Below are 24,170 nucleotides of genomic sequence, written 5' to 3'. Positions count from 1 at the left end.
TCAGGGATTTCTTGAGACGTGCTTGCTAACAGTCTGTCAGCGTGATTGACGTTTTGTGGGCTGCTGCCTCTGTGCATTATATTGCCTCCCAACCCAAGAAGCAGCTTCTCTTTATACTCGAGTGACACAACTGAGCCTGTAAACTCTCCTGTGGGTTGTCACGGCAGACCAGGCCGGAACCACCTCGCCGTTTGTTTAATTGAAGCACAGTGCATCTGACAAGCTGAAGATGCAGTTCTCACACCTTGAGAATGATTATCACAGCGTTCCCCCAGCTGCTCCCACGTGGCCAAGAAGGAGATTTTAAGGATGATCCTCGAGGAGTGCTGTGGCTTCAACCAGCCAGTGAGAGATAGTGGAGCCTCTGGTGGCGGAGCCCGGTAGTACACCACTACGGTGGCTTGAGCTGTCACTGCTCTTTTAAACAGCATGTGGGACATTTAAAAACAGCTTAAGTTTAATTAACAATTGTATTCAAAACATCAAAAAGATAATTAAAGCGCATTTAGCAAGCGTAATAGTAATTAAACTAAAATCACAAGCCAATACTTACATTTACATTTATTCACAGAATTTTATTTAGAGGTACAGCATGGCAACAAGCCCTTCTGGCCCAGTGAGACTGTGCTGCCCAGTTACATCCACGTGACCAATTCATCTACTAACTCGTACATCTTTGGACTGTGGGAGGAAACCAGAGCACCCAGAGGAAACTCACACAGCCATGGGGAGAATGCACAGACTCCTTACAGACAGAGGCCAGAATTTAACCCAGGTCACTGGCCCTGTAAAGTGTGGCGCGTGGCCAAGTGGTTAGGGCGTTGGGCTCACGATCTGAAGGTCGTGGGTTCGAGTCTTGGCCGAGGCAGCGTGTTGTGTCCTTGAGCAAGGCACTTAACTACACACTGCTCCAGTCCACCCAGCTGAAAATGGGTATCGGCAAAAATGCTGGGGGTTAACCTTGCGATAGACTGGTGCCCTATCTGGGGGGGAGTCTCGTACTCTCAGTTGCTTCATGTATGCACTGGCCTAATGGGCCACAAGGCTCGGGATAGACTTTAACTTTAACTGGCCCTGTAAAGCGTTATAATAAACGCTAAGCTACCATGCCACTCTATGCACAGTAACCCAGCAGATACACCACCCAGAGCTGGCTTGCTATGAAATCTGTGATTTCTTGCTCTGACCCTTGATAGAGGGTCTCAGCCCGAAATATCAACTATTAGATGCTGCCTGACCTCTGATGAGTTCTCTAGCTTTGGTGTGTGTGTGTGTGTGTGTGCGTGTGTGTGTGTGTGTATATGTGTGTGTGTGTATATGTGTGTGTGTTGCTGTGGGTTTCCAGCATCTGAAGAAACTAAGCACGAGAAAGACTGCCGAAGCTGGAAATCCAAAGCCATGCACACAAGATGCTGGAGGAATTCAGCTGGTCGGGAAGTGTCTGATGATGTTTCGGGCTGAGACCCTTCTTCAGGGCAGAATTCCTAGGTTCAATCTACGAAATATCTTGTTCTCATGATTTGCTATAAATATATCTGGCCTCTCAGCAATGTTTAATCAGAAACCACCTCTGAACTCAGTGGCAAGACCTGACGCAAAGTTAGAGGTTATGTACACAAGCATCCAGGGCACGATGTCCACCTTGGGTCCACTGTGCAGAAATGGAGGTAGGAGAGGAGCTGTCCAGCAAGGAGGGACTGACCTGTTGGCCCTCTTCTGAACCGCTGGCAAAAGGCAAGTTCATTTCAAGACAGTGTTTCTGCATTTTTGTGCCATTCCTCCAGCAGTACTCTCGATTTTTTAAAAAACGTTGCTGCTTTTCTTGTGCATCACTGTCTTGCCTCACTCACCCGCAGCCCTGGATCTGCTGAATGAAGCATTATTCTCTGCAGACACTCTGTCTGACCAAGAGCTTCAGTTAGGTTTAGTAGGTGTTACGGCTAGCAGATCCTGATAAGCAGTCAAAGTAACCTAGCAACACACGCACAAAATGCTGGTGGAACGCAGCAGGGCAGACAGCATACAGAGGAAGAAGCACAGTCGACGTTTCAGGCCGTCCTGCCGAAGGGTCTCAGCCTGAAACGTCGACTGTACTTCTTCCTATGGATGCTGTCTGGCCTGCTGCCTTCCACCAGCATTTTGTGCTTGTTGCTTGAATTTCCAGCATCGTGTTTAAAGTAATTAGAATAGGTTTGTCAATTCGATTCAGTTTGTTCTTGCTAAGCAAGGGACACTATTTTTCTGATGGTTAACCTTATCACATAAAAAGGATTGAAACAGTGCATAGCTGGGAACAAATTACAGTGGCAAGATTTCAAGAGTATAACTTGAAATCCTACCTTTTCTGTACCTAGATGGTTTTCTGTGTCTCTGCTTCTATTTCTGATCAGCTCTCTCCTCCTCCTTACACTTTCCCATTCCGTTTGCTACAGAAGCTGACAGCTGACCATCACATGCTGAGCCCATGGGTTTGGTCAGCTGAGTGCAGTGTGTGTCTCCATTTCTCCTGTGTTTGCCTAGTAGCTCATTGTGACATCTTGAAATAAGTCTATTCCTGAGGATCAGGTTTACTGACACTGACGTACACTCAGTGGTTGCTTTATCAGCTACAGGAGTGTGTGATCTTCTGCTTCTGTAGCCCAGCCACCTCAAGACTTGAAGTAAACAACAGGAATTCTGCAAATGCTGGAAATTCAAGCAACACACATCAAAGTTGCTGGTGAACGCAGCAGGCCAGGCAGCATCTCTAGGAAGAGGTACAGTCGACGTTTCAGGCCGAGACCCTTTCATGCATTGAGTTGCTGCCACATGATTGGCTGATTAGATATTTGCGATATTAAGCACGTGTAAAGGTGTACCTAATGAAGTGGTGACTGGCTACAGAACTCTGCAAAAGTCTTAGGTATATATAGGTGCCAAAGACTTTTGCACAGTTCTGTAAATTTCAATATGGAGCGGAGAGCGAGTTTGTAAATCTGGCGGGAGAAAAAGATTCTGGGAACGGCAAGTGTGGAGTGCTGCAGGAGGGGTGTGGGGAGAGGTGGCACTGATGGGGTGTTGGGGCGGGGGTGGCATGGGTGCAGACATGCCCATCCCTGAGACACCAGGCAAGGTCACTTGTTTCCAAACACTTGGTTTATTGATCATTACAGAATGTCCCTCTGGTGCTTCCTGCTCCCTCCCCTTTTCCCAACCATGATTCCCCTCTCCCTGCCCCCTTCCCACTCTCAGTCCACAATAAAGACTCATATCGGAATCAGGTTTATCATCGCTCACATATGTCATGAAATTTGTCTTTTTTTGCGGCAGCAGTACAGTGCAATACATAAAATCACTACGGTACTGTGTAAAAGTAAATTTCCCCCTGGGATCAATAAAGTATGACTATGACTATGACCATTAGCCACCCTAACTATATATATGAGCCTAAGACTTTTGCACAGTGCTGTTTGCATAATTTTTTTTGCATTGTGGGAGCTGTACAATGGAAGATATAATAAAAATATAATAATTAGTGCTGAAGAGAAATAGTGAGGTAGTGTTCATGGATTCAAAAATCTGAAGGCAGAGGAGGAGACGCTGTGCTAAAGCACTGAGTGTGGGTCTTCAGATTCCTGTACCTCCTCCCTAATGGTAGTAACAAAAAGAGAACATGTCCGGGGTGGTGAGTGGCTGGTGTCTGCTGACGGTGGTGACTGGGGCTAAAGTACGCAATATTTTGTGTGGGTTTGCTCTGGAACAGAAAATTTAAAAAAATCTTCCTTCTGAATACACTACAGACTGCTTGGCCTTCAGGAAGGTTCCCTGCTCCTGGTCACTGCCAAGTGAGACTTGAAGGAGAGTTTGCGTTTGCCGAACTGTAGCCCATTCTAAAGTACGTGATGGTAAGAAGAGGCCGTGTTGTGGCTTGGTCAGTGAGTAGCAGTCACTCAGGCAATTGTCACATTGCACAGAAACAGCCTCTTTGACTCATGCAACTCACGCCAGACAACAAGCACTTACTGACACGAATCCGAAAATAACCCCATTGTTTTCGTCCCTATTTACAACAACAGTCTGCTAGATTCCACCACTTAGCTACTGACTGTAGGCAATTTATAATGGACAATTTAGCGACCAGTTTGCACTTCTTTGGAATATGGAAATAATCTCACAAATTTATAGGGAGAGAATGCAAACTGTACACAGACAGAACAGCAGGACCCTGGTCACTGGAACTGTGTGGTAACAGCTATACTAGCTAGACCACTGCCCCACCCATGGGTGTAAGCAGCCACCACTTTATTGCCTGGGTGACAGCTGCTCATTGACCAAGTTGTCACACACTCTCTTTGCATCATCACATGATCAGAAATAGCTAAAGATCGGCAAGTGCAACCTCTCCTCCAAGTCTCACTAGGCAGGGGACCGCCCTTAGGTCATCCTATCTGTGGTGCATTCAGAGGGAAGAATTCTTTCCCATTCCAGAGCAACGCACACAAAATGCTGGGGAAACTCAGTGTCAGGCAGCATCTCGGGAGAGGAATAAACAGTCCAATTTTCGGGCCAAAACTCTTCATCAGGAATGGAAAGGAAGGGGGAAGAAGCCAGAATGAGAAGGTGGGGAAGGGGAAGGAGTACTAGCAGGCAGGGGATAGGTAAGACCAGGTGAGGGGGAAGATGGTTGGGTGGGGGAGGGGGGATGAAGTAAGGAATTGGAAGGTGATAGCTGGAAGAGTTAAAGGGATGAAAAATTTGGGAATTTGATAGGAGAGGACAATGGGTCATGGGAGAAAGGAAAGGAGGAGGGACACTAAACGCAGCGGAGGTGGGGTGGTAATGGGCAGGTGAGAAGATGAGAAGGGGTAAGTTCCTTCCTGAGCCAAACAATCCCAGGCAAAAATCTAAACCAGCAATCATTTCTTAAATCAGGAGTCCTTGTATACTGAACAAGACTAGGAAATGCTTCCAAAAGAATGGGTAGTTGAACAATGATCTATACACTCCTGATGTTATTGCTTGCCTATTGATGTTTCCTTGTGTGTATGCTGGATAATCTGGCAAATTGAATTAAGGTTGCCGTAATTGCAATGATTACTTTCTTACCAATTATATTCAGATATGCCACGATTTAGTGCTGGTATCTAACCAATGATGCGAATCTCAACCTCGGACAGTCACTGTCTTGTTTGCCGTCACAGATGTACAGCATATCAAGAGGAGAGATATTGTTCTGAAGCGTGAGCTGGGCGAGGGAGCATTTGGGAAAGTTTTCTTGGCTGAATGTTACAATCTGAGCCCAACCAAGGACAAGATGCTGGTGGCAGTTAAGGTGAGTGTGCTATGTGTCTCACAGCTGAGCATCTAATTCACCAATTTATCTAAAATTCATCTTTATTAATTGTTGCAAATTGAAATTAATGCTGGCTTTTCATCCAGATTAAGATTTATAACCAAGTGTTGAGTATCAAATATTTTCCCTGATCCTTTGTCCCGAAATCAAACAAGACACTGGCCCTCATTTTATTTCTTGAGAGAGACACACCTGAATCCTACAACATTGGGCTTGGACTGCGATGGGCTCTCTCTCAGTCCTTAACGTTAGTTATGGAGGGATCGTACCAATTGGCAGCTGCAGCAGGTTACAGAATGACAGGGAAAGCTTCTTGAAGCTGCTTGAGTCTTGTGTTCAGGTCTGGTTGCCTTATTATAGGAAGGATGTGGAAGCTTTAGAGAGGCTGCAGAAGAGATTTGCCACCATTAGAGAAAATGTCTTACAAAGGTAGGTTGAGAAAGCTAGGGCTTTTCACTTTGAAGCAAAGGAGGATGAAAGGCAACTTGATTGAGATATACAAGATGATAGGAGGCATAGCTGGAGTGGAGAGCCAGCAGCTTTTCCTAGGGCAGCAGTGGCTAATAAGATGCCATAATTTTAAGGTATTTGGAGGAAATTATGGGGAGATGTCAGAGACAGATATACAGAGAATGGTGGGTGCATGGAGTGCACTGCTGGAGGTAAATACATTAGGGTCATTTAAGAAACTCATAAATAGGCACATGGATGAAAGAAATATGGAGGGCTACATAGGAGGGAAGGGTTAGATTGATATTGCAGTAGGTTATAAGCTTGGCACAACATCATAGAGTGAAGTGTCTGTACTGCCATGTGCTAAATACCTCATCACATTTTGGGAAATGTTGTGGAATCTACTTATGGAACCATAACTCACAGGAAGAGGCCATTTGAGCCATTATGCATGGCCAGCTGTTTAAAAGAGAAATATAGTTATTCCCATTTTCTTGTTCTCTCCCATTAACCTGCAAATACAATGGATTTGTTTAATTGGAACACATTGGGATCAGTACATTTTCGCCCAATTAAGTGGCTGCACCAATTAGCTCAAGTTTCATGGATATGGATTAAAAAATATAAAAAAGGACATACTGAGTAACAAATGATATATTTAAATAAAATACAGAACAAATTAGAATACTAACAACATCACTACAGTACTATAAAACTGCGTATTAGATTCTAATGTTATTGACAGAGGAATGAACAAAATCAGTACAGACAGCTAGTACAGATAATGGACTGCCTTCATACAATGCTACTGATGACTGCATCCTCCAAATCTTTCATTATAACATTCAAGATGATTGCCGATACCTTCAAATTCCTTGCTGTTTCTAACTTGTTGAAGTAGTGAAATAGTTTCATTTTTACTCCTGGCCGTCTCTGGCATCTCCATGCCCAAATGCTTGAAACCACCGTGAGCAAAACAGTTCTGAATTGTCTTACTGCTTATTTATTCCCTACTATAAGTGACAAAAATCACTGCTTTTTGAACGCAAACACACACAAGTGACATTGTTTAAAAACTGTTTGCTCTGAGCACAGTGCAGTGTCTTATGGACACACAAGTGCGCATAACTGATGCTAGTTACCCCTGTTCAGCAGCAGCCTCCTGTCCCAATAAAGTGGCATAGAGTCCCAAAATAAATTAAGGGAATCTCAGCAATTTTCTTGATATGTTTTTGTTCTTTAAGAGTTGTCCCATATAAAGGGCTGCCCTGGTTAATCGATTGCCCAATTAACTGGAATCCACTGTACTTTGTTTTCAAACATGGGATCCATTACTCTTTTGAAATATATTAATACATCTAATTACACTGACATTTCAGGTAGTGCATTCCAGAGCATAAATACTACTGTTTAGCTAAAAATAATTTGAAACTTGTCCCAATTCTTTTTGCCCATTGCAGTAAATCGATATCCTTTAGTTACTGACCATCCTGCACTGGGAAGTGTCCCTCAGTCACTTCCATCATAACCCCTGTCACTTTGAAGTTTTCTATTAAATCTCTTCCTAAACCACATAATAAATGAAGAATGTCAACTTGCCTGGACTCCATTCAAGATTCAAGATTGTCTATTGTCATTCTTCAATACACAAGTGTAAAGGAGAATGAAATGATTGTACTCAAGAATTGATGCAGGATAATAAAAACATAATAAGTATTAATGACACAATAAATGCAAATATATAAGATAAGCTTATATGCATAGACTGTATATAGAGTAATGCTAGGCACAGGAGTATCTCTGCATAAGCTGTTTCTGAAAGTAGTGGTGGTAGGGTGTGTGATGGGATGGGTTACTGGGTAAAGGTGGGAGATGTTGATCAGCCTGATGGCTTGAGGAAGTAACTGTATTTGAGTCAGGTGATCATGGCATTGATGCTACACAGACTCTTCCCTGACGGAAACTTTTTTTGTACTGAACCATGTACTTCCTTCTACCATGCGACTGAACTTGCTTGTACTCAGCGCTACCCCAGTGAATTTCCTCTGCACCTTCTCTAGCCTTTAAATCCTTCACAGCATTGAATGCAATAATTCAGGTTCAGGTCCAGCTAGTGAACGACAGAGACTTAAACTGGCTTACTTTCACAAACGATGATTGAAGCAATCTTACCATCTCATACTCTGTCCATCCCTTCCAGACTTTGAAAGATGCCACCGTCTCTGCGAGGAAAGATTTCCAGAGAGAAGCGGAGCTCCTCACCAATCTCCGTCATGAGCACATTGTGAAGTTCTATGGGGTCTGTGTGGATGGAGATCCCCTCATCATGGTCTTTGAATACATGAAGAATGGAGATTTGAACAAGTTCCTCAGGTGAGTGCACTATCCACAAGTCATAGCAACAGCAATGGTGCATTTCAAACAACAGATAACAGAAGATATCCAGAGGCATTTTTTTCAGAGCTGCTAATTTAATTTATTTAATGCCTTACATTCTGAAGTTTTTAATTGTGAGCATTCGAGATTAGATAATAGGTTTTAATTTAATTGCAGAATGTACAGCAGATGCTGGTTTCAGAATAATTGTGTTGAAATGAATGAATTTCAGCATCTCTGCATGATGGTTTGATGTTTATCCATGATTCATCTTAATAAGTGTTGTCAGTCTGAGTCTGTAAGTCTCCTCATATCGAGTGGAAGAAACAAACTGTTCAAGGGGTTGACGGGGGGGGTGCGGGTTCAATAATGTGGGAAGAGTCTCAAGCATGAGACTCGAGAGCAGAATTAGGCCATTCAGCCATCGAGTCTGCTCCAGCATTGCATCACGACTGATTTACTATCCCTCTCAACCCCATTCTCCCGTCTCCTCCTTGCAACCTTTGACGCCATTACTAATCGAGTGCCGATCAGCCTCCACTTTAAATACTCCATGACTTGGCCTCCACAGCCGTATGTGGCAATGAATTCCACAGACTCGCCACTCTCTGGCTAAAGAAATTCCTCCCCACCCCTGTTCTAAATGGATGCAAGTTAAAGAAATGAATTAATGTGCACCCACGGTACTACTCTTACGTCAGATGCCGTGCTCGTAGGTGAAGTCATTTCTTGGACAATGTGCAGCCACGATCAAGGATCTAGGAAGTCTGTGCCACTATTTAAATCACTGCCCAATAGGTTATAGTCAGTTTGCCCTCAGTTTATAATATTGTTGGTTTCCAGTCACTGGCTTGTTAGTTTTGTGGTCAGTTTCCATTCATTGTTCAGACAACATGGTCATTAAAGAAGTAACACAAACAAAATGCTGGATGAACTCAGCAGGTCAGCCAGCATCTGTGGAGGGGAATAAGCAGTTGACATTGCGGCTGAGAATATCTCAAGCATCGCCTTATTGATTATATGGGTTTCCTTCCACATTCCAAGGGTACATGGGCTAGGCGAGGAATTGGTCACATTGGTGTCATTCAGTGGTGTGGGCACGTTGGGTTGGAAAGGCCAGTTCCCATGCTGTACTTCCAAAGGAACTTGTGTGTGTTGCTCCTATCCCCATTCCCATTCCCACATGTCGGCCCATGGCCTCCCCTTCTGTCACGATGAGGCCACTCTCTGGTTGGAGGAGCAACACTTCATATTCCGTCTAGGTAGCCTCCAACCTGATGGCATGAACATCAATTTCTCCAATATCTGGTGATGTTTTTTCCCTTCCACCATTCCCTCTTCTTCAATTCCCCACTCTGGCCTCTTACCTCTTCTCCTCACCTGCCTATCACCTCCATCTGGGGCCCTTCCTCTTTCCCTCTCCTCTCCTATCATATTCCTCCTTCTTCAGCCCTTTGCCTTTTCTTCCTATCATCTCCCAGCTTCTTACTTCATCGTCCCTCCACCCACGTTCTAGATTGTCCTTCTTCCCCTCCCCATCCTTCTGGCATTTTCCTCCTTCATTTTCAGCCCTGATGAATAGTCTCAGCCAAAAACATTGGCTTTTATCCATTTCCATTGACGCTGCCTAACCTTATGAGCTCCTCCAGCGTTTTATGTGTGTTGCTCTGTTGTAATTCCAGCATCTGGGAGTCTTTTGCGTTTGTGGTTCAAGTCACGGTTTAGCTACAGATTACAATTGATGGCAATATATCAAAAGTAGCTTTGGACAATGTTTATACCTTCTTTAAGAGATCATACTATGAACTCACAATGATAGCCTTTACCTGACAGGTTGACAGCTTTGTGCCTACTGGGCGGACTGTGTCAGTTGCCTGACTGCTTAGTGAAGCACTAAAATTGCGTTGCTAGCCTACCCATGTGAACGGTCTCTAGGTTTACACATGGCCCACAAACGAGTCAAGTGGATAAGTCACCCAGCTGAAGATATTAAAATATCTGTGGGATTGGAAAATGAGTTATAAGTATAGTGCTTTCATTTTAACTCCCATTCCAATGCTTTTCAGTGCGAAAGAGAGAATTAATATTCCTCTTACACTGCACCAATGATTAAATCACTAGCACAATTCAAGTAGCTCACAGAATTGATTTTCGGCATCCAATGTAAACAACTGCAGAAATTGCTTTAAAAATGAGGGAAAAAAATAAAACATTCTATGTTTAATGTAAAGCAGCAGAGCCAGGTAATTTAATTTTGGCTTGCATTAAATGTTAAATTTGTTTGTGGTGCAGCCTAGCATAAATATCGATTGCATTTTTTCCCAACACTTATTATCCTTTTACTGTGGGTTTGATGAAGTCTGACAGCAACCACAAAAATGTCTCGGCACTGACATCTGTTCGACAAGGATGTGTTCCAGGAGGATTCTGCATCATCTTTTGTTTAATATCATTTTCCATTTTATAGCAGCATGCAATAGATCTCACTGCAACATCTTTGAGTTGCTGTGACTTAAACTCAGTGGCCAATTTATTAGGCACCTCCTGTACTTAATAACATCTCCACTAAATGCACTTTTGTGGTCTTTTCTGCTGCAACCCATCCACTTCAATGTTCAACGTATTGTGCATTCAGAGATGGTGCTCATCTGCACACTACTGATGTAATAGATGGTTACTTGGGTTACTGTCGCCTTCCTGTTAATTTGAACTTTCCAGCCATTCTCCTCTGACCTCTCTCATTATCAAGGTGTTTTCACACACAGAACTACCGCTCACTGGATTTTTTTTTTTTGTTTTTTGCACCATTCCCTGTAAACTTCAGAGACTTTTGGGTGTGAAAATCCCAGGAGATCAGAAATTTCTGAGATACTCAATCCACCTCATCTGGCATCAACAGTCTTTCTGTAGTCAAAGTCACTAAGATCACATTTCTCCCTCCTTCTGATGTTTGGTCTCAACAACAACTGAACCGCTTGACCATGTCTGCATGTTTTTATGTATTGAGTTGCTGCCACACGATTGGCTGTTTATATATTTGCATTAATGAGCAAGTGTACATGTTAATTTGACCGCTGAACACAGTTCCAACAGTGCACCCTTTGTACTTTGCATTTCTCAGGCCTTGTTTCTAATGGAAACAGTCCTTCTTGCTGAGAGTTTCCATATGAGCCAGGGACTTTTGGTATCCTTCCTGATGATTAATTAAGATAAAGCTGAAAATATTCCAAAATAAATAACAGGCTTTTAATTTGATGTTGTAAATGGATATGGAATATTATTAACTATTATAGGCTTTATTTTCATTGATTGGAACAGTTTCCTTTGCAAAGCCTCAATAATAATCCAATAGGAAGGTTTAAGTAACAAGCATGTTGAATAATTCCTTTTCAATAATTATAGGTTTTGTTGATACTTCAGTGCAGTAATTGCAGGAGGTTCAAGACAACAAGGGCCATTCATATCGTAATGGTTAGTATTAATAGAGGAGACCCACAGCAACTGGCCAAACATCCCTTGCATGAAATGTTGACACTTGACCGTCCGGTGGGGTCTCCAGGCACACGTTTCCAGGGATAAGGGGAGCATGACACTCCGCAGTAATCTGGTGAGATCGCAGACTTGTATGCTCACAATCACCAGAAGACGTTCAGGATGTGCAAAGATAACCCTCCAAAATTTAAGGACCTGTACATTTACTTCCCCACCAGGCGCATTCTCTCCAAGCCCATCAACCCTATTCAAAATGGTTTCAAGTTCAAGTCTATTGTCATTCAACCATACACATGTATACAGCTAAATGAAACAAAGTCCCTCTGGACCAAGGTGCACAGTACATACATCACATGAAGTAATATTAACAAGATAATATTAACAGATAATTTAAAAAGATCTGCGGATGTACAAGTTGATATAAAGTCCATATATGACATATAGTTAAGTATACAATGGTATAATGCCTCTGGCATCATAAATAATGTTTACTGGATGTGCACCCAGTAATGTGCAGGGTATTCAGAAGTCTCACAGCTTGGAAAAGAGGTTTGACACATAGTCAGAACTTGCATTTGTTACGAGGCTCTCAATGGGGAGATTGAAATTGGAATAAATGATAAATGAATGGGAATAGCAGGAGGTTTGTATGGAGCGTGAAAAGCGGTTAACTGAATGAAATGATTCCATTACTTGTTCGATTGTTTGGCTTCATCATCACTCAATGAATAACTGGCATGACTGAACGGGACAATTGCTGCTCACCTTTGAGTTGACAGCAGCCGCTTTGCTTATTGGAGATTTCTTCTTTCATTTCATTTTTCTTTTCTTCTCCTCCTTGTCTGCTCACTGCTCTTCCATTGATGCTGTGGGCTGGAGACAAAACTCAGGGCTTGGCAGTTGGCCTATGCTACTTGCCTTTGTAACTGAGTGGGTTACTGGGACACCTCAGAGCATAGACAAAAGAGTCTTTAGCCACATTTACCACTGGATGTAGAAATTCAATAAGCTTATAGAGTACTAGAGCACTACAACACAGAAACAGGCCATTTGAATCATCCTGTCAGTGCCAGCCTGGTCTTCCTAGTCCCAACTACCTCAAAGTTCAAGGTAAATTTATCATTAAAGTGCATATATGTCACCATATACAACCCCGAGATTTGTTTTCTTGAGGGCATACTTAGTAAATCCAAGAAACAAAACAGGATTGAAGAAATACCACACCAAAAAGAGTAGATAAACAAAAGTCAACAAACTATCAAATACAAAAGAAAAATTAAAGAAATAATAATAAATTATAATAATAAATAATTAAGCAATAAATATCAAGAACATGAAATGAAAAGTCCTTGAAAGTGAGTCCAGTTCAGTGATGGCGCGATTGAAGTTGAGTGATGTTATCCCCTCTGGTTCAAGAGCCCGACAGCTATGGGTAGTAACTGTTCCTCAGCCTGATAATGTGAGTCCTGAGGTTCCTGTACCATCTTCCTGATGGAAGCGGTGAGAAGACAGTATGGCGTGGGTGGTGGGGGGTCTTAATGATGGATACTGCTTTCCTGCGACAGCTCTCCATGTGGATGTGCTCAATGATGGGGATGGCTTTTCCCATAACTGGATATATTCACTATCTGCACCCAGATCCTAACCCTCCATACCTCTTTCATCCATGTACCTATCCAACCCTCTCTTAAATGTTACAAATGAGCCCCCATCTACCATTTCCATTAGCATCTTGTTCAAATCTCACCACCTTCTGAATGAAGAACTTCCCCAATCAGATTCCCCTTAAATACTTCACCTTTCACCCTAAACCCATGAGACTCTAGTTCTAGTCTCACCATCCTGATAAGGAAAAATGCTGCATGCATTCTCCCTATTTATGCCCCTTATAATTTAATATATCTCTATAATATCATCCTTTGTTCTCATGCACTCCTCGACCTTGCCCTATAAATGAGGTCCTCAAGTCCCAGCAACATCCTCGTAATGTTTTTCCGAACGCTTTCCAATTTATTGATATCTTTCCTGTAGGTAAGTGATCAGAACTGCAGAATTTATAGAATTTGGGACCTCCTTAACTTAAGGAACATCAATGAACGAGATGAGTTTTAATGCAGTTCAATATGCTCAGTACTGTTTAGTTTTTTTTATATATTCCATATTTTTATCTAGTTTCTTTGCATTTCTTCAACAGACAAGCCAATAAATAATTAAAACTTATGCCTCCTGATTCTCAGTCAAGGGTTCTGGTTTGTCAGCTTGATCCCACAAGGGTCTGATAGCAGTGGTTAATTTACTGAACCAACATGCAAAAACATGGTCTATTGGTCCAGAGCCACGTGTTCAAATCCCTTCTTAGGAACTCAGAACTTAAATTCAAGTAAATAAATAAATGGGGAATATAAAGCTGGCGTTTGTCAATGTGATCATGAAATGACCAGATTGTTATAAAAATCCCTCTGGTTCACTGATACTCTGCAGAGGCAGTACAAAGATAGAAGTTCTGGCCTACTTTTGTCTCCAGGTTCATCAGTGTGTCTGATTCTAAATTGCTATACATGCCCCCCTTAAATGGTTCAGGAGGCCACCCAGTTTCAAGTTAAGGTTTTCATTTTTAGGCAACACGACTATTACTTCTTTGGATTTGTAATACTCATTTCTGGAAATACTTAGTTGAACTAGTACCCTCCCCTTGGATTTGTCAGAGGCTATTTGAAATTCATGCCATTGGAAACATTGAATAAGTAGTGGGAGCTTCTTCCCCACTACCTTCCCTGGCTATGACAGCCTTAAGTAACCACAATAAGGATAAGGAACACAATAAGAAAACAGAAAGAAAAACACACAATGAATATAAATACAAAATCAATCCTATAAAACTCAATGTACAAACAAATAACTGTTATCTAGACCCACTGATCACTTTAGTAGGAACCCCCTATACCTAAGGAAGTGGTCACCGAGTTTATGTTCATGTTCTTCTGCTGCTGTAGCCCATCCACTTCAAGATTCAACATGTGCACTCAGAGATGTTTTTATGTAAACCTATGGTGTAATGTGTGGTTATTTGAGTTACTGTCACCTTTCTGTCAGCTTGAACCAGTCTGGCCATTTTCTTCCAATCTCTCTCACTAACAAGGCATTTTCATCCACAGAACTGCCACTCACTGGACTTTTTTTTTTTTTGTTTTCGCACCATTCTCTGTAAACTCTGGAAAACTGCTGTGAGTGAAAATCCCAGAAATTCAGCAGTTTCTAGGCTACTCAAACCATCCCGTCTGGCACCAACAATCATTCCATGGTCAAAATCACTTTAGATCACATTTCACCCCTACTCTGATATTTTGTCAGAACAATAACGGAACCTCTTGATCATGTCTGCATGCTTTTATGCATTGAGTTGCTGTCAGGTGATTGGCTGATTACATATTTGCTTTAACGACCAGCTGTACTTAATAGAGTGGCCACTAAATGTACATAGACAATATTATAATTGTATAATTATTTCATTATATAATTGTATAATTGTCTATGTAAATACTTTCTTGTATCATTCACTCACAATAAAGGCCAAAATGCCAATTGCCTTCCAGGCTGCTTGCTTAAAACAGGAACACCACGGATAGAGATTACTCAGACACAATGTACTCCATGAACTGGGAATGATCCTGTCTGATCCATCTTTTAGAAGTAACATCACAGTGAGTTTTGGTCCATGCTTCTGTTGGTGGAGTTAGATAACTAAAAGGCATTTGTTAAAGTTGCATGTGGATGATATACAAAAGAGTACTCAGGGAATTCAGGGCAAAACCAGGCTATGGGTTAGAAGTTGATTAAAAATTAGGAGGACACTGTGTTTTGGAATAGTAATATCACAGTGGAGGGAATAGACCAATTGTGCCAACATTTGGAGGAGAAATATATTGATGAACTTAGCATGGCTTGGGAGTGCAAAATGCTCATTCTGGACTCTCCAGTAAAAAGACTGTGGAAGAGTTAACTGGATTAATGGAGCAGGGATATCTAGTGGCTATAATTTAATTGGATTTTCAATATCAATTTAATTAAGTTCCACACGCGAGGCTTTTAGCACTAATCAAAGTTCATGGAAATATTGGCGAATTAGTTAACTGAGCTGAAAACTGATCTGGGAATAGGAAACGGAAGTTGATAATAATTAAGAAAAGTTCTGACTAGCACAGTTCTGAAGCGGTTCGTTCCAGGTCACTGCTGTTCCTGGTGCTCAGATATTATGAGGAGAAAACTTGAAATATTATATAATTTGTTGTTGATGCTACCCCATCTGGCCAGATAAATAATCTCATGGAGATTAATAGCATTCATGGAAATCATATTAAGCACATTTATCTAATTGCAAAATTGCAAATAAATGAACCAACTAGGCAAGCTTGGCAGATGGATTTTAATATTGATAAATATGAGGTTTATTCACTTTGAAACATCTCAATTCTCCTGACAGTACCCAACCAGGGACCTACACTCATCTCTACCAAGCCCATCGTAAGATTGGTGCACTCAGACATAATTGCACTCAGATTGGAACTGTGGAACTGTTCTTCGGAATTGTATGACTGGCCTACTGAATGCTCCAATAGGCAGAGGTTGCTGATTATGGACCATATTTGTTGTTCCTCTCAGCGCCTTGTGGTGCCTCGGGTGGCACCCTTGCCATTTCATTACTACTTTGTCTGTTATTAATGAGGCCGAGTTGCTAGCTCGATGTTCAACCCAGCACGGATGAAAAACATGCAAGGAGCCAGCCAGGTGCAAACCCGGCATCATTCACCTTGAAGTCTTGTGCGGATGGCACGACACCACCAGCCGGCCATAATGTCCCATAACATCACATGTTATGCTCACTTGCACAAGCTATTCCTTTGAACACTGTGGGCCTTTGCACTTTCGGGCAGGTCTAGACTAAGAGTAGAGACATTCTTCGGCATCACTGAAATTCAGACCACTATGGGGTCTGAATTTATTCATAATTATTGCCTCTATCTCAGGGATTGCCAACCTGGGCACGGACCCCTTGCTGAATGGCATTGGTCCATGGCATAAGAGAGTTCGGGAACCCCTCATCTACTTTGTGCACACTGAATGCAACCCAATACTGAGGCATCAGGAACTTACTGCCAGTCTAAACAGAGTTCAACTGGATCACTGTCTATGGGCTTAGTTAGGACTATAGCTATTATTGCATATTTCTCAACAACTAGTGATGACCGCTTTGCTTCAGGTCCATTCTGGGATTGATGTTGAAGTGTGCAAAACTCAGGATGTGGATTGAATGTGGTATGTGCTATCTCTCCAACAGAAGCTTTCTGCATCCCTGATATTGATCTTCTACCTCTTTGATGTCTTTCTTTTGTCTGTCTAATCACAGTCCTTTGCTATCAGCTGTCAGCCCCTATCTCTTCAGTAGTCATGTTTCTGACCTAGTTTCCAGAGGTTTGAACTAGTGATGGAGAGACCATGACTACTGGGTTACTTAAATAAATTAATCTGAAATTAAAAATGTTGTATCTCAATAACGTCAATGATGGAATGACTGAATTATGGTAACATCCTTTAGATAATGTAATCGGCCTTCTTTACTGTGTCTGGCCTACATCACCTAGACCCTTTGCTACATATGTAGCCGGCCCTTGCCCCATCAAACCTCTCTTTTCAGGGACATGTAGGAATCGGTAATAAATTCAGGTCTTGCTCACAACATCCATATCTTGTGAATGAATTAAATAATCCCTTGCCTCTCCAATGAGAATCTTTAATGTCCTTTTGACATATATCTCTGATTCTAAAGGAAACAAAACCTTCATAATTTATAGGAGGGAGACCATCACAGTTTATTCAAAGGAAGTGATCGACAAAGTTTCAGATGAAAAAGTAATGACGTTGTCTATTTGTTTTTTCAAATGTCAGGGAAGATCAGCCTGATTGATGGGAGGTCCCCTGAATTGGTGGGCAACTCGTGAAGGCACCAAATACTCAGAAATTCTGGTATATGCTCAGACCCAGCCCACACCCGTATCACTGACAGGCAAAGTTTTATCAGCGAGTTAATAGTAATCTCAGATTTGAAGGTGTGAAGTTTGTGAATAATTTAAATCAATTACAGTTTATAGAAAGTATTATTGGAACTTCTGACAGATGTTCTTTTTAGGGTGAAAGAAAAATTCCTTGCTCATCTTACAAGTACCTTGACAAGCACAAAAGCTCCACACACAAAATACTGGAGGAACTCAGTAGGCCTGGCAGCATCTATGGAGAAGAGTACAGTCGACCTTCATCAGGACTGGAGGAAAAAAAAAAGAGTCTTATTCTGATATTTCATCTTTTTTCTCCCGGTCTGATGAAGGGTCTCAGCCTGAAATGGCGACTGGACTTTTGTGTGTGTGTTGCTTGGATTTCCAGCATCTACAGATTTTCTCTTTGTTTTTCAAATACAAGCTCACTCTTCGCACCATGTTGACAAATACAGTACTGTGCAAAAGTCTTAGATACATTTATATAGCTGAGATGCCTAAGACATTTGCACTGTACTGTATTTGTCAACATGGAGCGGAGAGCGAGTAAATCTGGTAGGAGCAAAGGATATTGGGAATGGTTAGGTTGGAGGGATGTGTGACAGGTGGAAGAGAAGGTGTGCCAGGGATGGAGTTTGGCATGGGTGCAGAAACACCCAGCCCTGAGACACCAGGCCAGGTCATTTGATTCCAAACAATCGGTTTATTTATTACTACAGAATATCTCTCTCGTAATTCTTCCCCTCTCTCTTCTCCTTTTCCCAACCATGATTCCCCTCTCCCTCCCACTCTTAGTCCACAATAGAGTCTCATATCAGAATCAGGATTATCATCACTCACACATGTCGTGAAATTTGTTTTATTTTTTTTTAAATATAATAAAATTGTTATAATAAAATTGCTGCAGTACTATGTAAAAATCTGAGGCATGTATGTGCAGCTAGGGTGCCTAAGACTTTTGCACAGTACTGTGCATTCCCAAAGGTCATAAAGCTTTTGGAAGGAATTTTGAGAGATAGAACTTATTTGCATTTGGAAATGCAAAGACCAATTTAGGAAACGTCATCGTGGCTTTACATGTGGGAAATCAGGTCTCTTGAAGAGGTATCCAAGAGGATTGATGAGGGAAATGTTGTGGGGATTGTTTACATAGACTTCTGCAAATCCCTCAGCAAGTTCTGGCACAGTAGATTGGTCTGAAGATTAGAAGACATGGGTGAGTGAGCTAACAGGATACAAAATTGGCTTGGTGGTAGGAAGCAAAGGGTATTAGTGGAGGGTTGTTTTTAGGATTGGAGGCCTGTGACTAATGGTGTGCTTTAAGATTCAGTGCTAGGTTCACTGTTCTATTAATAACTTGGATTAGAACGCAGATAGATTATTAGTCAGCTTTCAGATTACCAAAATTAGTGGTGTAATGGATGGCAAAGAATAATGTCTAAGGCTTCCGTAAGATATAGGTCAACTAGGAAGGTGGACAGTGGAATGGCAGAAGGAATTTAACTCAACAAATGCAAAGTGATGCATTTTGGGTCACTTAGAATTCTTAAACTAGAGGGCATAGGTTTAACGCAAGACGGGAAAGTTTTAATGGGCATTGGAGGGGCAAGTTTTTCATACAGAGAATGGCAGGAACATAGAACAAGCTGCCAGAGGAAGTGGGTGAGGCAGGTACAATTATGACATTTAAAAATCATTTGGTTGAGTGCGTGGATAAATAAATCTTGGAGGTATATGGGACAAATGCAAATGAGATCAGCCTAGACAGGTACCTTGGCTTGTGGTATAGAACACAGAACAGCATAGCACAGGAACAAGCTTTCTGGCCCACAAAGTTGTGCCAAACCAGCTAAAAAGTAAATTAAAAAAAAACAAAAATAGAACCATAAATGTATGTAAGTATAAATCTGCAAATCTAGAAAGTTATAGTCAAGTGAAGTGGTACAGCATCAGGATATTCGGCCCATCAAATCTGTGCTGCCCATTATCATCTTTTTCCACATGTCCCATTTTTATACTTCCCAAATTCCCATCAACTCATCCCACACACTACCAATCCATTACGCTAACCTACACACAAGGGGCCAATTGTCCGACTGACCAACACATCTTTGGCATGTGGGTAAACAGGAGTACATGGAGGAACCTCACGCAGTCCCAGGGAGAATGTATCCACCCTACACCAATAACATTGGTGGTCGGGATTGAACTTAGATCACTAGAGCACCATGGCACAGATCTACTAGCTATTTCTCTGCGTCACCTTTTACTGAATTCTCACATCACTCACATCACTGCACCTCCTATGCTCCCAAGAATATGTGTTTGTTTTACATATTAAAATCCAAAAATCAAACTGCAGATGCTGGAAATTTGAAACAGAACTAGAAAATGCAGTAAGACTCACCTAGACAGATTGCATCACTGGAAAGAGCATCTGCATCTCTCTCTTTCCCAGTGTCTTCGCTGATTTATTGGACAGATTCCCCAATCATATTCTATTTACCTGTGCACAAGAAGACAGCCCAACCCCTTATCATCAAACTATTTTAAAGATTGAATGAAGGAATGGCATTTTTATACAAAAATTGACCAATTGGTAACCTTGTGGATGTTCAAATTCCTTATTTGCATCATCAATCACCAATCACACTACGAGAATAGAGGTATTGACAGCCAATAGAATCTATGTGCTACAGGCGAATAATACTTCAGACTTAGTAAAGTAGCTGACCAATAATAAGTCTCACCCTAGAATCCTTTGTCTGCATCCTAATGTTGTCTTGGTACTGTATGCCAAATGGCTGGTCCCATGCTGTGCAAAATGAAGCTATGATCTTAAAAGTACTCTCTTGCCCGCATTGCCCTCTCACTCTCTGTAAATTATTCTTGCCTGCACATTATCTTAGCCCTTGCTTTTGTCATGACTCCCACACCAGTTCTGACCAATGGTCACAGATCCAAAGCATTGAATGTTTCTCCTTTCAAGGATACAGCCTGACACACTAATTGTTTTTCCAGCAGCTATCACAGCAGCATGTTCTTCCTGGGAACTTATCACCTCTCCCCTGCCAGCCTGTACTCCTTACCCCCTCACCCCACCTTCCTATTCTGGCTTCTTCCCCTTTCCTTTCCAGTCCTGATAAAGCACCTTGACCTGAGATGCTGAATATTAATTCCTCTTTGTGGAGCTGCCTGACCTGCTCAGATCTTCCAGCATTTTGTGTGTATTAGTCTGGATTTCCAGCATCTACAGATGTGTTTATGATTTTCTATTTTTGCTCATTCTATATATCCTATCCACAATACTTAACCTTTAACTGTAGTATGACTCTGGTGAATCTATAGTATGACCACCCTCAAATCAATGCTGCATGGTAGTGACAGAACTATCACGTTCGTACATTCATACATTCATTCGTTATGCGCGGTGTCATATGACATGGGTGACCATGGTTTTTCCATGACCATGATTGTCTATGGCAAATTTTTCTGCAGAAGTGGTTTGTCATTGACTCCTTCTGGGCAGTGCCTTTACAAGCCATTATCAATACTCTTCAGGGATTGTCAGCCTGGTGTCAGTGGTCGCAGAAGGAGGACTGGTGATATGCATCAACTGCTCATACGACCATTCACCACCTGCTCCCATGGCTGCATGTCACCCTGATCGATGGGGCTAAGCAGGTGCTACACCTTGCCCAAGGGGGACTTGCAGGCTAGTGGAGGGAAGGAGCACCTTACACCTCCTTTGGTAGAGACGTATCTCCACCCCACCATCCAAACCATCACATCAGGCTTAAATAATGTAACTGGTGCCTCTTTTAACTCAGCTCACTGGAGATAAAAAAAAACTTTCCATTATTTCTTCTAAATTTTAATTTTGCACATGCCCACTAATGTTTAGTAAATATTAGTGTTTTTGTACTAGAAATTTGCTTCCAATACAAAAAAAAAATTAAAAGCTGTGTGTTAACATTGATGTGGAGGAATGAGATCATGATTGTTTCTGGAGTTGACCCAAAGGCTGGGAGCCAGAAAGAAGCAGAGTGCAGGTGCAGTTTGCTGAGAATACAGTGGGCTGTGCAAACAGTCAGTACTTGTGCAGCTTAAGATGCAGTCCCATGTTCCCTATTTATTGCAATCCTCATAGAAGATATGACTGATCAACAGAAAAGAGATTAAAAAGAGACCATAACAAGGCTTTAACAATTACAGAATGGTTATTTGCCACAAAAAGGCTAGGAATTCATGATGCATTACATTATTTCAATTCTTATGATACAATTAAAGTCTCTTAATGATCATTTCCTGGTGTCATTGCAATGTCGCTGTCAAGCAAAGTGTAATTTCAGCTAATAAAGGACGTGCTCAAGAAGAGGGAGCATAATTTCAGGTCGAGACACTTTACTCTGACCAGGTTCAAGGTTGAATTTGTTCAGTAGTAAAACTGAGATGGGTGGGATGTGTAGTTCTCAGATCTCCAGGCAGGTAGCACCTACTTTGCAAATGTCAATTATACTCAGTAATATGATGAACCAGAAGTACAGACCGCTGGCTGAATTGTACTGGTCACTGTATTGGTGCAGGCAAGTATCAAAGATATACTTCAAAGTACAAAGTAAAAAATTTATCATCAAAGTACCGTATACTACTTAGAAATTCATTCTTTGCAGGCAGTCACAGCAGAACAAAGAAATACAATAGAATCAATGAAAAACTACTCACACAGACTGACAAATAACTAACTTGCAAACAAAGACACAGTTCAAAGTTCAAAGTAAATGTATAATCAAAGTATATATTTGCCAACATATACAATCCTGAGATTCATTTTCTTGTGGGCATTCACAGTAAACACAAGAAACACAATAGAATTAATGAAGGACTGCACCAAACAGGACAGACAACCAATGTGCAAAAGACAGCAAATTGTACAAGTGCTAAAAGAAAGATAAATAATAATAATAATAATAATAATATCACACCTTACTCAAAATGCAAGCCTGATCCAGCTTTAGAGTCAGAATACCACAAATTATGTTATGACTGATCAGTTATTACAGATAGGACAATCCATAATAACCATCTGGATACTGATTAATAATACAGAATAAACAAACAAGAACAACTTATTTAACAATATATCCATTCCAAACTCACATAACCTAAAGAAATCAATGTGAAAAACACCAGAAATACGCTGAATTGAAAGAGGAAATTAAAAGGCTTTGGAATATGAGCAAGGTATACATTGTCCCAATAGTGACATCTACAACTGGTATCATCCCAAAGACACTACACAATAGCATTAAGCAACTAGGGCTACACAGTAATATCTATGTAAATCTTCAGAAAGCCATGACACTAAGCACCATTAGAATAGTCTGAAAGTTCCTAGCAATTGAGAAATAAGTGTGCTTGGCTATACTGGTACCTCAGGTTTTACTAGCTTGAACTGAGAAAAAATAAATAATAATAACTGAATAATAATAATAATTATTATTAGTACTATATTATTGTACTATAAATATGTAATAAAGATCAAGAACATGAGATGAAGAGTCCTTGACTGAGTCTAGGTTGTGGGAAATTGTGCAAATAGAAAAATATAATAGCAATAAATAAATAGATAAATAAATAACTAAAAACGGAGAACCTGATTTGCAAAGTCCTTGAAAGTTAGTCCTTGGGTGTAGAATCGGTTCAGCGTTGAAGTGAGTGAAATTATCTATGCTTATTCAGGAGCCTGATGGTTGAAGGATAATAACTGCTCCTGAAACTGGTGGTGAGGGACCTAAGGCTCCTGTACTGATTTTTAGCTAATGGGCCAGTTCTTCTTTCAGAATCCATTTCCAATGTCTGCCTCAGCAATTCATTGTACTTACAGCATGATATGGTGCTACCTGGATGGATTGCTAAAACCACACCAAGCATTAATAGTAAACCTGGTGTTTTGGTTCACCTCATGAATCAAACCCAAGACTGCAGTACTGCATGTCTTCTACAAGTGATTTTATTGTGGCATGTACACTGTTCTTTTTCTTGCACTGATCTTCTGATGGGTTTTTCACACTTTGAAAGCTGTTTGTGATTAATGCTGGCTTCTCAATGCAACAGCGAAATGACTTATTAATTGGTTCAGTTGGTCTCTGATTAGTGTTTGACATCTTGTTCCACAGCTCAATGTCACTACGGTGCAGCTTCCTAAATGACAGAAGCAATGAAAACAGCATCTGTTTCCAAATCTGCTGATTATTGGAGCTGCTGCAGCTACGTGTGTAACACTTCAGCATGTGTGTGTTGCTTATGCAAGCTCAAGTTTATTGCCTTTCAAATGAGACAATGTTTCTCTGAATCAAGTTGCACAACACAGTACATATAGCTCACATACAAAACACATAAAGTAATATTACCACAATTAAATTAACAAGTAATAAGGTGCATATCTGATACAAAATTAAAAAGTAAGC

General features: G+C 41.2%; 1 protein-coding gene across 1 annotated transcript in view; it reads left to right on the top strand.

Annotated features, from left to right (window-relative positions):
• ntrk3a (neurotrophic tyrosine kinase, receptor, type 3a) overlaps positions 1-24,170 on the top strand; it is a 983,676-nt gene that overhangs the window by 887,191 nt on the left and 72,315 nt on the right. The window contains exons 13-14 of the mRNA XM_063066043.1: positions 5,181-5,311; positions 7,986-8,158. Coding sequence (XP_062922113.1) covers positions 5,181-5,311; positions 7,986-8,158 — 304 coding nt within the window. The remainder of the gene's footprint in view (positions 1-5,180; positions 5,312-7,985; positions 8,159-24,170) is intronic.

This window comes from Mobula hypostoma, chromosome 13, assembly GCF_963921235.1.
Source record: "Mobula hypostoma chromosome 13, sMobHyp1.1, whole genome shotgun sequence".
Taxonomy (NCBI): domain Eukaryota; kingdom Metazoa; phylum Chordata; class Chondrichthyes; order Myliobatiformes; family Myliobatidae; genus Mobula; species Mobula hypostoma.
Note: the sequence above shows the minus strand (reverse complement) of the source record. Positions and strands in the feature narration are given on the sequence as shown.